The sequence below is a fragment of the Enhydra lutris genome, unplaced genomic scaffold, assembly GCF_002288905.1.
Source record: "Enhydra lutris kenyoni isolate GAN:26980312 unplaced genomic scaffold, ASM228890v2 scaffoldscaffold18, whole genome shotgun sequence".
Taxonomy (NCBI): Eukaryota; Metazoa; Chordata; class Mammalia; order Carnivora; family Mustelidae; genus Enhydra; species Enhydra lutris.
In genome coordinates, this window is record NW_019154102.1 from 19,415,222 (window position 1) to 19,431,115 (window position 15,894).

A 15,894-nucleotide genomic window follows, 5' to 3' on the forward strand; every position below is an offset into this window, starting at 1 on the left:
ATTGAATTCTTTGATGAATTTTTTAGTATAGATATAGCCCTGCAAAGGGGTAGATAGGGATGCAGGCAGGGGAGGGCATAGGCAAGCAGTGCGGTGGGGTGGGGCTAAAAAAGAAAAAAAGGAAAAAAAGAAATACTCCTGCATTTTCATGTGTCAGTGTAATTAGTGATGTTGGTAGATTTCCTAATGTACCATGCTTGGGTTCCTAGAGTAAGTCTGATTTGTCTTGATGGCTTATTATTTTTAAGCTCTGTTAGATCAGAGCTGCTGATACTTAGTTTAGAACATTTGCGTCTGTATTCATAAGTGTGGTTATTATTTTCCTCCATGTGTGCCATCTATGTCAGATTTTAGCCTTGACTATGTGGGTGTTGTATGCAATAAATTAGATTTTCCCTTATATGCTCAAGGACAGTTTGAATAACAGGAATACCTGTTCCTTTAGAGAACCTTTTTATATCACAATCTGAGCCTGGTTCCTACTTTTAGTAATTGATAGTTCTAGCATGTTAGCGATAGATAAGTTCAACGAGTAAAAAATGAATGAAACATCCAGAAACAGATCAAATTAACATATAGTTAATATATTAAAAATTATCAGTTCAAATTTATAGGGAGAGGATGAATTATTACTATAAATGATGTTGGGAAAATTAACTTTCCATTTAAAAAAAAACAGAGTTAGAGCACTACCTCATACCATATTCTTAAATTTTTATTGAATTAATAATCTTAATGTAGAAATTAAAACTATTAAGGCATTTGAAGAAAATATGTGAACAATATTTATATTACTTCTGGGAGGCTTTCTTATGATGAGAGGGAGCCTGGAACCATCAGGGGAAAATTGACAGGTGCATTTAGGTTAAAAGTGAAAAAACAAAAATAAGAACAAAAACTTTGTGTGCAGAAGACACCAAAAACCAAGCCAGAGGCAAGTAGCAGACTGCCAAACCTACTGGGAGATGTTATCTGTCACACTTCTAAAACATAGAAGGTTAATAATTATTTACTTAGCAACAAAAAGGAAGGTAAAACTCAGAAATTTTGGACCTAGTATATGACATACTACAGAAGAATAAATACAAATAGGTAATAAATATATGACTGCTTTGCCAGTCTTTCTTACATATTTAAATATACAGCACTCTTTGATCTACAGATTCTATGTATTTATCCCACAAGAATAATAGCATTTATAGTTTTGGTCCTGTGTGTGTGTGTGTGTGTGTATAGGTATATTTGGTTAACCTCAGCAAGCTGGGAAGGATACACTTCGAATGTTAATATAACTGTTAGGGGGGGTTCTTTTGGAGGATGAAGTTGGACGGATGTGATTGGAATGACGTGTGTGTAGTTGAGCTATCTGTCTTTCAGATACTGTTAGTGTAATAGCTCATATAAGTAAATGCAACTAGTAATATTAAAAATGAAGTGATTGGGGCACCTGGGTGACTCAGTGGGTTAAAGCCTCTGCCTTCGGCTCAGGTCATGATCCCAGGGTCCTGGGATCGAGCCCCACATGGGGCTGTCTGCTCTGCAGGAAGCCTGCTTCCTCTTCTCTCTCTCTCTGCCTGCCTCTCTGCCTACTTGTGATCTCTGTCAAAAAAATAAATAAAATCTTTAAAAAAAAATAAAAATGAAGTGATTGGTTTTAGCAGATTTTCTTTCCTACTGCAGTCATTTAACTGTACCTATTCCAGATTTATTTTTTTTATTTTTTAAGATTTTATTTATTTATTTGACAGACAGAGATCACAAGTAGGCGGAGAGGCAGGCAGAGCGAGAGGGGGAAGCAGGCTCCCTGCTAAGCAGAGAGCCCGAAGTACCTATTCCAGATTTAGAAAAATGTTTGGTATGCCAGATTTGAAGATTATTATGAACTAATTAAGCTCTTTATTTTATGTACTCTTTGTAAAGAGGATTTTTACAATACCAAAATGGCTTCTTCCTATGCAAAAAGAAATGAGCTCTGGTCCTTAGAAGGAATATTTGTAGTGGAGAACTTGGAATATTGAAGAATATTTTAAATATATATTTTTAATTTTATGATTTTTAAAAGACTGTTTTAGAGAGAGAACAAGAGAGCATGCTAGAGGTTGGGGAGGGGCAGAGGGAGAGAATCTCAAGCAGACTCTGTGCTGAGCTCAGAGTTGGGGCTCAGTTTCACGACCCTGAGATCATGACCTGAGCCAAAACCAAGAGCCTAATGCTTAACCTTGAATAAGCTGCCCAGGTGCTCCTAGTTTTATGATTTTATGTACATGTGTGACACTTGGAATATGGTAAACTGCTGTTTGGGCAAATGCTGTGTCTTAATTTATATTTTTAGTTCTTAGTATAGTAAGTTGATTATTTCTCTTGATTTGACTAATTCACATCTGTTGTAGCATTTGGACATTTGCTGCATAAAGCTGTATAGTCCTGACAATTTCTAAAATGATATGAAATTTTCCTAATTTAGATTCAAAGGAAATATTTAAGTAATTTAGGCAAAGTTTAGTTACTGAATAGTTTATTCATAAGTTTCTTATGTATATACATTATGTTTATATTGGTTCAGTTGATTTTCCTATTAAATAATGTAGATAGTATTTCTTTCCTAACTTTAATGAAGGACTGTTATTTCGGGCCACTTGAATATCCTTTCGTACAAATTTGAGTACACTACAGGCCATGAGCCAAATCCAGCATGCTGCCTGTTTTTGTCACTTAAGTTTTCCTGGAACACAGCTGTGCTCATCCCTGCATGTATTGTCTGTGGCTGCTTTTACGCCAGAGAGGCAGAGTTGGGTAGTTATGACAGACACTATATGGCCAACAGAACTTAAAATATTTACGCTCTGGCTTTTTGTAGAAAAATTTGCCAAACCTTGCTTTAGAACATTAGTGACTATGGATTGCCTTACATACCTATATTCAGACTCTCCAGGGAATCTTTGGACCAATTCTGCTTATGTTCACAATTCATTTAGTCAAACATTTATTGAGCATCAGTTTTATGTTAGACACATTTCTAGGTGCTGGAGACACCAGGAGAGAATGGTGAACACGACACATAAAGTTTCTGTCCTCAGGAAGTTGTCATTTGAGTGTAGGGGAGACAGATAATTAAACGTGAAAATTGTTCTCTTAAAAACAGTAGATTTTCTCTGCCTGCCTCTCTGCCTACTTGTGATCTCTGTCTGTGAAATAAATAAATAAAATCTTAAAAAAAAAAACAGTAGATTTTGAGGGGGGAAAGATAGGGTGGCTGGGTGATGGACATTGAGGAGGGTGTGTGCTATGGTGAGTGCTGTGAATTGTGTAAGACTGATGATTCACAGACCTGTACCCCTGAAACAAATAATACATGTAAGTTAATTAAAAAAAGAGTAGATTTTTTTTTCTGATTAGAGGAATCATAGATTTATTAAGAAAATTTTATACTAACTTCAATTTGCCATATATATTGAACCTTAGGTAAATATTATATGGGGTACAGTGTCCATTGTTACTGAGACTTATTTTTGAAATTGGTGAGGTTTGTGGTGATCACTCTTGTTTTTGGGTTATTTTGGGTTCTTTTTTTTTTTTTTCCATTTTTATTTTGGGTTCTTAATCTGTTATTGAGTTGAATTCCTCACTGTGGATGTTAGGGGCTCAATAATTGTATGTCAGATTCATTGGATAGCTAGATGTTGAATTTTCTGTTAGAGAAATTCAGTGCTAAAATAAAAAATACATATTTAACACATATCAAATATTCTGCTATAGTTTATATATTGTACCTCATTTACTCCTCGTAACTCTATGAGTTGTTATTATTATAATTCCTATCATTGGGATGATAAAGCCAGAGTTCAGAGAGGTAAGGTGAAGCAGTTCAAAGATGACACCTGTTCATTTTAGCATATTGGTGTGGCTCTCTCCAGGGCTGGAGCTCCTGACCAAAGTGCTGCTTAATACTTTTTTGAGATATGCAAATAAGTGTTTTCAAGTTGGCATTAATCTAAATGGAACTTTCCTTTTAATTGTCCTTTAATCCTTTTTCTTCTTTCTTTTAATGGATTATTGACATTTGAAGATACAGGAGGTAATTTTTTTCTTCTTTTTCATTGTGTGTTTAAGATAATATAATCCAGGAAAGTGGAAAAGAAGAAATCTGCAAAGATAAAATTCAAGTAAACATAACACAACAAGGAAGAAAGCGATTAATTTCATCAGGAAGTTCAGAAAGTACATCAGCAGAACAAGACACAGGGAAAAAGTGCAAAGATGCTGATCAGGAAGAGTCTATCACTTCATCCAAGGTGATTTTTTTTTTTTAAATGTATTATTTGGGGGTGCCAGCCTGGCTTAGTTGGTAGAGTGTGTCTCTTGACCTGGAGGTTGTGGGTTTGAGCCCTACATTGGGTGTAGAAATTAAAAATAAAATCTTAAAAAAATTTATTATTTGATCATTTGTTTTCTTCATCAAGTGTTCTAGATAAGAATTAATTATATGCTGTATACAGCAAGGAAAAACCAAAGCTGTTCTTTATTACTGAGTTTATGAAGATAAAAACTAGCCCAGATTTTTTTTGGCTTACTAAACTAGTACTACTAGTACTTACTTTGTAGAAAACAAATCTACTTAATATAGAAGTTTTCAGACTGGAAAAAAAGTGGAGACCACTTGACGGTTATAATTGGTACCTCCATTCTGAAAACCTGGGTTCTTTTATTGGTCATTCTCAGACTACATATAATCACCTTTTTCTTTTTTCTTTTCTTTTCTTTCTTTCTTTCTTTCTTTAAAAGATTTTATTTATTTATTTGACAGACAGAGATCACAAGTAGGCAGAGAGGCAGGCAGAGAGAGAGAGGAGGAAGCAGGCTCCCTGCTGAGCAGAGAGCCCGATGCGGGGCTCCATCCCAGGACCTGGGATCATGACCCGAGCCAAAGGCAGAGGCTTTAACCCACTGAGCCACCCAGGTGCCCCTAATCACCTTTTTCTTGATAGGCTAGTTCTCAATAGCCTGTTGCAGCATTACTTCTGGGCTAATTTCAGTATTTGAAAAACTTCTCTTTCCTCTTTCAGTTTTTGCTAACTCACTAGAATGGTTTGGCTGACTTAAGCATTCTTTAACTCTGGGTACTTAATGAAAATGGGGCCTATTATTGGATGCCTTTTAAAAAAAAAAAAAAAAAAAAAGAGGGAGTTAGAGAGAGAGATTGCACAAATGAGTGAGCAAGTCCAGGGCAGGAAGGTTAGGTATTTTTCCTCTTTAGAGAGACATGGCTTTAGGTAATAGTTTTTATGATCGTTACAGACCTATGGCTCAGCTTCATGGGTCTCCATCTTTTTAGTGTCATTAGACACCAAAGGAGTAGATTGGTTTTAGAATAGTTTACACTGGGATGATTGAAATGCTGTCTGCTCTTCCGGAGGTTTGGGTCTTTTGTAGTACTGGCTTCATTCCAGCCTCCTCTCCCATTAGGAAAGATCTAGCTTCTCGATGGATCCTTTCTTCTAGGTAGGGAAGTGGGGTCTAATCCCCATAGGGTCAACTCCTTGGCTTACTTATGGAGTCAGGTTTAATAAATGAAAACACAACATTTTCTGACTCAAATGTATTGCTCAGCTGGTTGGGCATCTGCCTTTGACTCCGGTCATGATCTAGGGTTCCTGGTATCAGGCCTGGCATGGGGCTCCCCCTGCTGGGGAGGGGGAAGTCTGCTTCTCCCTCTCTCTCCCCTTCTGCCTCCGCCTCTCTCCTGTTGGGCACTTTGTCTCTGTCAAATAAATAAATAAATAAATAAAATCTAAAAAAACAAAAAAACTTGTTTAACTTTGAGTTATATGCTAATATGCTATATTCTCTGAACATATTAGTATGACTGCCTTGGTTTTTTTTCCAAAAAAGAAAAGTTTTCTGTTTGTTTTTTTCCCAGAAGAAAATCTGTGGTATATATATTTTGCTATGTTTATCCCAACCCATTACCCAACTTTGCCAATGACAAGTAAAACTTAAGAAACACTTTTCTTAATTGATAGATTGCAGAGAGGAGCAGTAAACAGATCCAAGATATTCGAGGTATTTGTGAGATTTTGATGACACACAGATTAGACTGCCTACAATTTTGCGACTCTACTAATGTCTGGACATGAAGATAATTGCTCTGAAATTATTCCTATTTCTCATTAATTTTCTTGCATCTTTCTGCAGCTCCTTATGGGTTATGTAACTGTCCAGTTTGGGAGTGAACATGAGGGTGCTTGAATCTACTAACTTCAAAGAAATAATCAACATAATTTATATAATCTAATTAGGTCTCTGTTATAAACTACAGAAGGAGGCCTAACTGAAACAACTGAAGCAAATAGTGTTTAAAGCTTATTAACTATTGCTGGGAAGCCAACTACCCTAACATTTAGTGACCTAACAATGTTTTATTCTTAATACTTCTGTGGGTTAGCTGGGCTCAGTTGGGCATTTCTTTTGTAACATCTTTATGGTGTAGCTGGGCTGCATTCATTTGGGGACTCAGCAGAGGCTGGAGCCATCTGAAATGGCTTCCCTTGTGTGAATAGTGCCTCCATGAGGATTGAGTGAATGGCTGGCAGCTGGCTGGGCCTCCCTTTCTCCACTTAACCAGTAAGTAGTCTAGGCCAAACATCTTTACCTGAAAGCTGGATTCCAAGGGTGTCAAAGTAGAACCAGTCTTCTCTTAAGGCCTATAACTAGAACTGGTACAGTGTCATTTCTGCTGCATTCTTTTGGTCAGAGCAAGTTACCAGGCCAGCCTAGATTCAAGGGGAGGGGATAAAACTCCACTGCTTGATGACAGGAGTAATTTGTGTATAAAGGGATGGGAGGAATTGTTGGACATCATCTTTGATGATTAGCACACAAAGATAGAGGAATAATTCAGTTTTCAGAATGGAAAGGAAAACAGCAGGAACTATAGATTATAAAGACCACCTGGTACAAGGGACTTGATCAAAATCATGTTGGTCTGTGGTTTTCCCATCTTTGCCTCTTGAATCATCCTTCACTGCTGATGGCAGGCTTGCTTCACACGGTATACAACGTGGGCGCTGGTAGCTCCAGGCTCATGTCATCTCGTTTTTCAACTTAAGAGGAGAAATGAGAGTTTCTCTGTGGTTGCTTCTGTGGTAAATTCTAGGGACTTGATCATGAAATCTCCACTTAGACCATTCACAGTGCTCAGACAGATGAAGTAGTATCGTTACCCCTTTGTAGTCATATGTACACCCATTATCAGACAGTTGGAGGAAAGGGGGTCTAGAAAGAATAAATAATAGGTATTATAGTATTTTTGGACAGGGGGATACTATAGTTAGATCTGGATAAATTCAGAAACTGGTAGTTTTTAAGTTGGTCCATGTCAACTTAACAAATGAGGTTTGAAATGGTTGGAAACACATGGGATATACCGTAAGGTGAAAGAGCTGATGTGAGGAAGAAGAGACTTTCAGAATTTCATGCATCTAGAGGGGATTCTCTTGTTTTGACTTGGCCTCTGTTGGGTGATCAGGTGTCAAGGTGGTCAGTTAAGACAGCCAAACTGAAAGTAACTCAAGCCTTTCTTCACTTAGTGTGACAATGCAAGCAAAAGGGGAAATGACTTGGCTCCCCAGTATTCCATTTTGTTCCAGGGAACAGCACTGGGCAAGAATCAGCAGCATAGGTGTAGAGAATTCTCTAACTGCTGAGGAGCCTTGGACCAAAGGCTTTGCCTCTTTCTAGACAAGGACAAAGGAGAAGAAGAGAGCTAGGAGTGAAAAGATACTGAGTCAAAGTACAGAAAAGTGCCTCAGCTGAAGCTCCATGTCGGGGGGGGATCACTGAAGATCGCTGGGAAGGGCCTAAGCCCACACCCCTCCCCCACACCTACCAAAGAGGCTCTGGATGGAGGCACCTGGGCTAGGAATGCACCATAAGCATGGCTAGCCCACTGAGGCTTGAGTCCTTGATTGCAACTCCCTCCAGAAAATTGTAACACACTGGCTATGCACCATGTCTGCTGTGGGGAGGGCAGCTTCCCCCATGAGGCCTGCTGGCCAAAGCCTTGTGATTGTCCAAGCTTGGGCCTGAAGGATCATATATAGGATTTTGGCCTAGCGCCAGACTCCTCAGTCTGCACCTTGCTTTGCTGACTGCTGTTCCACATCAGTTCCAGGAAGACCAAGAGGCCTCAGTGTCCTGCAGCCCGCTTCTGTCTATTCCTTTTAATCTGAGTTAGAGTCCCTCCTACCTTGAATCCTATCTGCTTTTCTTTTTTCTTTTTTTAAACTGTGTAGAATTGTATTTTGTTTTCCTTAACTTTGACAAGTTCTTTATAGATTTTAGACACTAGCCCTTTATCTGATAAAACATTTGTAAATACCTTCTCCCTTTCTGTTGATTGTCTTTTGGTTTTGTCGACTGTTTCCTTTGCTATGCAAAAGGTTTTTATCTTGATGAAGTCCCTATAGTTCATTTTTGCCTGTGTTTCCCTTGCCTTTGAGACACGTCTAGCAAGAAATTGCTGCGTTACGGCCAGAGATGTTACTGCCTGTGTTCTCAAGGATTTTGTTGGATTTCTGTTTCAGATTGAGGCCTTTCATGAAAATTGAGTCTATTTTTGTGTATGGTGTAAGGAGATGGTCCAGTTTTATTCTTCTGCATGTGGCTGTCCCATTTTCCCAACACCATTTGCTGAAGAGACACTCTTTTTTCCATTGGACATTCTTTCCTGCTTTGTCAAAGATTAGTTAACCATAGAGTTGAGGGACTATTTCTGGGTTCTCTGTTGTTTCTTTCTCTTATTTTTTTTTAAAAGATTTTATTTATTTATTTGACAGAGCGATGGAGAGCCCAAGTAGGCAGAGTGGCAGGCAGAGGGAGAGGAAGAGGGAGAAGCAGGCTCTCCGCTGAGCAGGGAGCCCGATGTGGGGCTCGATCCCAGGACCTCAGAATCATGACCTGAGCTGAAGGCAGACGCTCAACTGACTGAGCCAGCCAGGCACCCCTCTGTTCTGTTTCTTTGATCTGTGTGTCTGTTTTTGTGCCAGTACCATACTGTCTTAATAATTATAGCTTTGTAATAGAGCTTGAAGTTCTGAATTGTGATGCCGCCAACTTTGGTTTTCTTTTTCAGCATTCCTCTGGCTATTCAGGGGTCTTTTCTGGTTCCATACAAATTTTCAGATTATTTATTCCACCTCTGTGAAAAAAGTTGATGGTGTTTTGATGGGGATTGTATTGAATGTATAGATTGCTCTAGGTAGCATAGACATTTTAATAATATTTGTTTTTCTAATCCATGAACATGGAACTAAGGTCTCCTACTCTGCTATCTTAGAAAGTTAATCTTGCCTTTCTGTTTTGATAGGCTTGACTAGACATTGTAGAAGGTGGCATAGTAAGCTAACAATTTATAATAATGTAATCTTTCCTCCATTTCCACCCCCCTCATACTTGTCTGACCCATATCTAAATTTCACATTTAAGTCTTTGGGCATTTATATTAATTTGTCCTTATTTGAGCCTTGGAACTGATTGTGGTAGATGATATGGCAGGTGAAATGATCTTGACCTCTAGTTCTAGCTACAGGGGTCATGAGTCCCTAACTCACAGTGGGCGTCTTAGTTTAATTAACCATGAACAGCCCAGAAGTCCATTCAGGCAGTAAGATATTAAAGAGATATAAAGAGGAGAAAAACACCCAATTTAGCATATCCTGAAGATAAAGGTTGTTCTGCCTTATCAGGATGCTATAGTGATTTATTTGGCAAAACCAATAATTTAGCAAGTGTTTATCTCAGGAAGTATGAATCCCGAGAACTGATTGTAGAGTGTCATGTACCCCATTGGTTGTTTGGATGTATCATTTTTTTCTTCCAACTTAAAGACTGCAATCAGGGTTATTGAGAAAGTTGTTTTTTTGTTTTTTTTGTTTTGTTTTGTTTTGTTTTTAAGTCATCCAGGATATCAAAAGGTCCAGGTGTTCAGTGAAGCTTTTAAGGCATTACCAAAAAGGTTGTTTATTCCTGAAAGCTGGTTGGGGGTGGGGTGGTATCGATGCTATTTTGAGAGTATCTTCATTGTCCTGAGCACAGTAGATACCTTGGCTTGGTTGCTTATATTACATTATTGTTTGGTGGAAGGTGTATATTGTGTGTGTCGGGGGAGAGATGCTTATTTAATCTCTTTGAAGGAGATTTTTATATTAGGTGTTGAAAGATGGTTGGTGCTAGCAAATGGGGTTAGTGAGGAGGAAAACAGTCCATGAGCAGCACAGCATGAGCAGAGACATAGAGGCAGGAGAGTGTGTGTGGCCCATGGATGTCATCTGCGCTGGAGTGTCGCGAAAGTGCTTGCATGGACAGGTGCATGGATGTGGGTGGGTGGGGCGAGGGGGAGGAAGCTTCCATAAGAAACTGGGGAACAACTCAGATGGCACTTGATGCCAGACTATACAGAAATCAGGAATGTACTTTATGGCCTCAGAGACTCTTTGAAGTGTTTTGGGAAGGAGAATAAGGGGACAGGAAGATGGCATAGCAACCATACAGAAGATGGAGGCAGAAACTGCCTAAGAAGGTGCCATGGGAGGCCACAGGGAATAAAGGCCTGAGCTAGACAGTGGCACTGGACCAGAAAGAAGTAGAGGGCCATGAGAGACACTTTGAAGGTAGAATTAACAGAACCTGATGACTAACAGCATATTGAGGAGGAAGTATTGAAAATGTTCTTTAGGGGTGTCTGGGTGGCTCAGTAGGTTAAACCTCCAACTCTTGATTTTGGCTCAGGTCATGATCTCAGGGTCGTGGGATCAAGCCCAGCATAGAGCTTTGGGCTGGGTGTGGGGCCTGCTTAGGATTTTCTCTCTCCCTTTTGCTCTTCCCATCCCTCCCTCCCAACTCCCATGCACACATGCACACACACACTCTTTCTCTGTAAAAAAAAAAATAAAATAAAATAAAATAAAATCAGGACTAAGGAGAGAGTTCTATTATATCTGCATTATTTGGAAGCAAACTTGCACACAGTGCATTTAGAGTGTAGGTGTATATGGAGGTGGAGGCTTTGGTAGCGAGAGCCATTTCCAGGGTTGCTGCCTGCACTGTATGTGTATGCCGCTGTGCTAATGCTGTGTGCTAGCTGTGAGGCATCTCATTTCTCTCCATACACATGCCGGCTGTGAAGTCCTACTCCTATTTCTTCATGAAAGTAGCAGGGGAGATGAAGAATATAACTTTTACTGCACAGCCATCTCTTAAGTAAGGCTGTATTGCCCCAGCGCTCCACAGTATTGGTTTACTACATCAGAGAATCCTGTATCTTTGCTTTTCTGATGGGCCACTTAATACCATTTACGGCCTGGCTCTCTCAGCCCCACAGAGACATCTTTTCATTCATTCATTTATTCAGCAAACATTCATTAAGCATGTAGTAGCGATATCATGGCATTGATAATGCTATTAACTAAAACAAACACAGAACCGTTTACTGAGCTCTTATTATGGGCTAGACCAACAACTATACTTACTTCATTTCATTTTTAGAAAATCCTGGAAAGTTAATTGATAATATCCCCAGTTTACCGATCGAGAGACCTGAGACTCCGAGAGTTGGAATCAGCTTGTTCAAAGTCAAAAGTTAGGAAATGGCTAAACTATTATTCAAGATACATTTTTTTTTTTTTTACTTCAAAGATCATTCTAGTAATCATTACACTAAGCCATCTTTCTATTATATGCAAGGCAGTGTGCTAGAATCTGGGGTAAAACATGAGTAAGAGATAGCTGATTAGGAGCTCATAGTCCTGTGGGGGACATGATTCAAAATCGTGAAATAATGTTGACACCACATTGATTTTTCTGGGGGTGCCTAAGCCAACTCCCAGGGAAGGGATCCTAAAAGAACTGATCTGAGCTGAATCTTAACAGAAGAGGTAGAAGTAGGAATCCATCCAGGTAGATGGGCAGCAGGTTCAGGAGCAGAGGAAGTAATGATAGCCTGCTGGGAACTATTGTTTTTAGAATTTGTGCTGTAAAGCCAGGTGAGGATGGAGTTGGCAGTAGGGACCAGTCATAGAGGGAGGAATTTGAGAGGATTTTGGCCACAGAGGTAATCCTGGAAGCTCTTTAGAGGAGAGACTGAAAGAGAATAAAATGAAAGACAGGGAAATGAGAGAGGAAATGAGGACATCTCAGTCAAGAAATAAAGAGACTCTGATCTAGGTTGGTGGCATTAAGGATGGCACAGAGGCATCAGGTCAGAGAAATATTTAAGAAACAAAACTGTAGGACTTGTTCCTTGGATCTGAGTAGAGTGAGGGAAAAGAAGGACTGAAAGATACACTTCCAAGGTTCTGGCCAGAATGAATTGGAAAAGCTACGTTGGCAGAAACTTTGGTATAGAATACAGGCGGAGGATTTTAGTTTTCACATTTTGAGTTTGAGGTGCACAGGATATTGAGGAAGAAATGTCTAGTTAGTGGTTGACTAAGTTTGAAGCTCAAGAGTAAAGGTGGGGCTAGAGGTTGGGATTTTTAATCCTTAGTATGTGGTGCTAATGAGACTAATGCAAGACCTTGAAGGCAACTTATTAGTACAGACATTCCTTCCAGGGGCAGCAAATTACCTCGGCGAACTTATATCGGGCAGAAGTTCTGTAGCCTGTCCCTTGTGGTACATTAAAAACTTCAAATGGTTGAAGGGCAAGGGAGGGCTTGCTGGGCAAGTTAACAGACAATTTAATACTCTTAATAGTACATTCCAGCCATTGCCAAGCACCAAGGTCACCTTACACCAGCTTGATCCCTGAGGCCTGTAGCATATATTTTTATAGTATAGGGAACCCTGTTTCTCTATTATGAACCTTCAGCCACCCACATTTCATTCTTCACCTTTTCGTCTAAGCAGTGTGGGTGCTTAAAAACACGGACCTCTCTGCCTTCCTCCTGCTTCTTCTAAATACACAGCACCTTCCATCTTTTCTCTTCCCTCACTTGCCAATTCAGTGATTTGCTCTAGCTCATGAGCTTTGTAATTGGCACAGGACAAATTTATGTCTCAGCAAACTTACAAATTACTGCATGTAATGGATTTTTGGGATCCTTTATAAATAATGGAAAACATGAATGTTAAATTCTTGAATGCCAAGGGCCTACTGAGTATCAATATTTCATGAAGTTCCATAAAGGACATTATGAATTCCAGCTTTTGTGCCTCCTAAAATATATTTGAGAACCCCTGATCCATAGCCCGTGACTTTATCATTTCTTTCTCTTTTAGAATAAATTAGTGTGTTAATTATTCTTTGTGAAGATTGAAAAAAAAAAAAAAAAACCCAGTAGAGAGAGTTGAAATAATGTTAAACATTTCTTATCTTTTATTTTCTTTGGCCTGTTTTCTATTTTTTAAATGGCAAAAAAATGCATGCTGTTATCAAAAAAAGAATGTTAGAACATGTGGAGTATAAAGTAGAAATCTTGATTTGCCTTATCCTTCAATCCCATTGGCCTTACTACAGTTTTGGTTTGTATCCTTCTAAACATTTTTATTTGAATTTATACAAGTAAATACATAGGTGGACAGGGATTTTTTTTTAAGCTAAATGGAATTGTGTGTGTGTGTGTGTGTGTGTGTGTGTATGTATATGTATATGTATATATATTTATATGTATATATAAGATTCTTGTTTAATTAAAAAAATCTTATATGTAGAGAGAAATCTATTAATTTTCAACCTTTGCATAGTGTTTCATGGTAAGAATGGGTTCTAATTTATTTAGCTGCTTCCCTAGTTGTGTCTCTTTTTTCCCTATAATAATCGACAGGATGTTGAATGGGATTTTTTTTTTAACCCTATCAATTCCAAACTGCTACTGAGGCCCAAAGCTGGGGACAAAAGTTCTAAGTATAAGTATCTCATGATTGAAAGGACCCCCAGCAGTAAGAGTCAAGCCTTTCCCTGTGAGGCTTATTGAAAGGAATGAGAAGGGTTCATCATCCTACCGCTGCCCCCCACCCCCCACCAGGCTTTATACAAAGAAACCCGAGAGGCCAGAAGATTTTAAATTTGGGGGGAGTGCTCTGTTTGTGGAGAGATGTTATGTTCTCTCTTTGAAACCAAGAGAGAAAGCACTCTAAAACAATTCACTGTGGAGTTTAGAGATGCCAACAGGAACAAGAGACTGACATTTTATTGGACATTCGCTTAGCCAAGGGATTGCTAACCTGCCCTGTTTCTACATAAACAGGGAAAAAGAAAATTGGTGAGTTGACTCAGTGAGGAACTGCCAAGGGGAAGGTGGGTCAGGATTGCCCCATTCCTACCCAAGAGTTCCAGTCCCTGGCATGTGTGAGTTTGGTCCTGTATTGGAGGGAGATGAGATCGGGGTGTAATTGAGCAGCTTGGGAGAAAAGAGTATGCGTTTTAGAGAATTGTGGCATGAATACCACCAGGGTGAGGGTTAGCTCCAAGAGGTAGCAAGATTGCCTTTCTCATAGGTTGTTTATTACCATTCAAGAAATATGGGTAAGAACTAGGTTCCTTTTGCAATATCTTTAGTCAGTTTGGATAGCCTTTTAAAAAAAACTTAAATACTATGTATCTTAAAAAAGCAACGACCATCAGGGGCACCTGGGTGGCTCAACTGGTTAAGTGTCTGCCTTCAGCTCAAGTCATGATCCCAGGGGCCTGGGATTGAGCCCCACTTTGCCTGCTTAGCAGGAAGTCTGCTTGTCCTTCTCCCTCTCCTTCTGCCCACCAGCCCCCTGCCCTGGCTCATGCTCACTCACTCTCTTACTCTCAAATACACACACACACACACACACACACACACATATATAGTTGAATGGCAAAATTGGTAAATGGCAAATGGCAATGGTTAAAAAAATATATATATATATATAAAGGAAAAAAGAAAAGACTATCAAAACATTTAAGTAATTGGACATCTGGGTGGCTCAGTTGGTCAAGCAACTGCCTTCACCTCAGGTCATGATCCTAGAGTCCTAGGATGGAGTCCCACATCCGGCTCCCTCCTCGGCAGGGAGTCTACTTCTTCCTTTGACCTCTCCCCTCTCATGCTGTCTCTCTCTCTCAAATAAATAAAATAAATCTTTAAAAATAATTTAATTAGTCCCAAAGAAGTCATGCTAATTAGTATCTTCTCAGGAAATGTGAACCATTGGATATTAAGTGATATCAAAACCAGTTTTCTCCAGGTGGCAGCCAGCATACACAAATCCTTGGTTATAAATGGGTTTGAACCTTCACATATACCTGTTATGTTGTCAGCATATCCCAGTAGTGGTTACCAGGAGGACTGAAGTTTATCTGAGCTACGTTTCCACTCCACAGGAAGTTAGGTAATTAAGAAGTCATTTTTAATAGGATATGAATAGGCTTACTGTTTGTCCTGGTAGTAAGTACAGATTAAAAAGGTTCTGCAGTGCTAATGAGAATGTTACTTGGTTCAAAACACCTTTTTGGTTAAACTGAAACTTTTATCCAACCACTTCAAAGAAATCAAATTTTTTTCTGAGTTTTTTGTGACACAGCTTCATCCAAGTTTTTCTATGTGAGGGAGGAGTAATTTTACCATTCAACTGAAGGGGAAAAAATCATGATTATATTTAGAGGGTAGAAATAAGTATTTCAGTAACAGAAATTATAAAGACAGTACAAGTTAAGAGCATGACACATTATTGAATGGGGAGTTTAAAAGACTAGTAGTGTTTGGGGAAAAATTATATTCAAATGGAAGCAAAGTTGTATTCTCTTAATGTTTCATTTGTATTTTTCTGGTTCTTTTTCAATGAATGCTTGATGTGATTGTAAATGTTTGATACAGGTATATATTTTCTTTTCTTTTTTAAAGATTTTCTTTCTTTTTTTTTTTTTTT

The 15,894-nt window shown here is 38.9% G+C and overlaps 1 protein-coding gene across 1 annotated transcript in view; it reads left to right on the forward strand.

Moving 5' to 3' along the window:
- Positions 1–15,894, forward strand: part of LOC111148084 (aprataxin and PNKP like factor) — an 83,825-nt gene that overhangs the window by 32,475 nt on the left and 35,456 nt on the right. Inside the window, exon 6 of the mRNA XM_022504479.1 lies at positions 4,111–4,292. Within this exon, the coding sequence (XP_022360187.1) occupies positions 4,111–4,292 (182 nt within the window). The remainder of the gene's footprint in view (positions 1–4,110; positions 4,293–15,894) is intronic.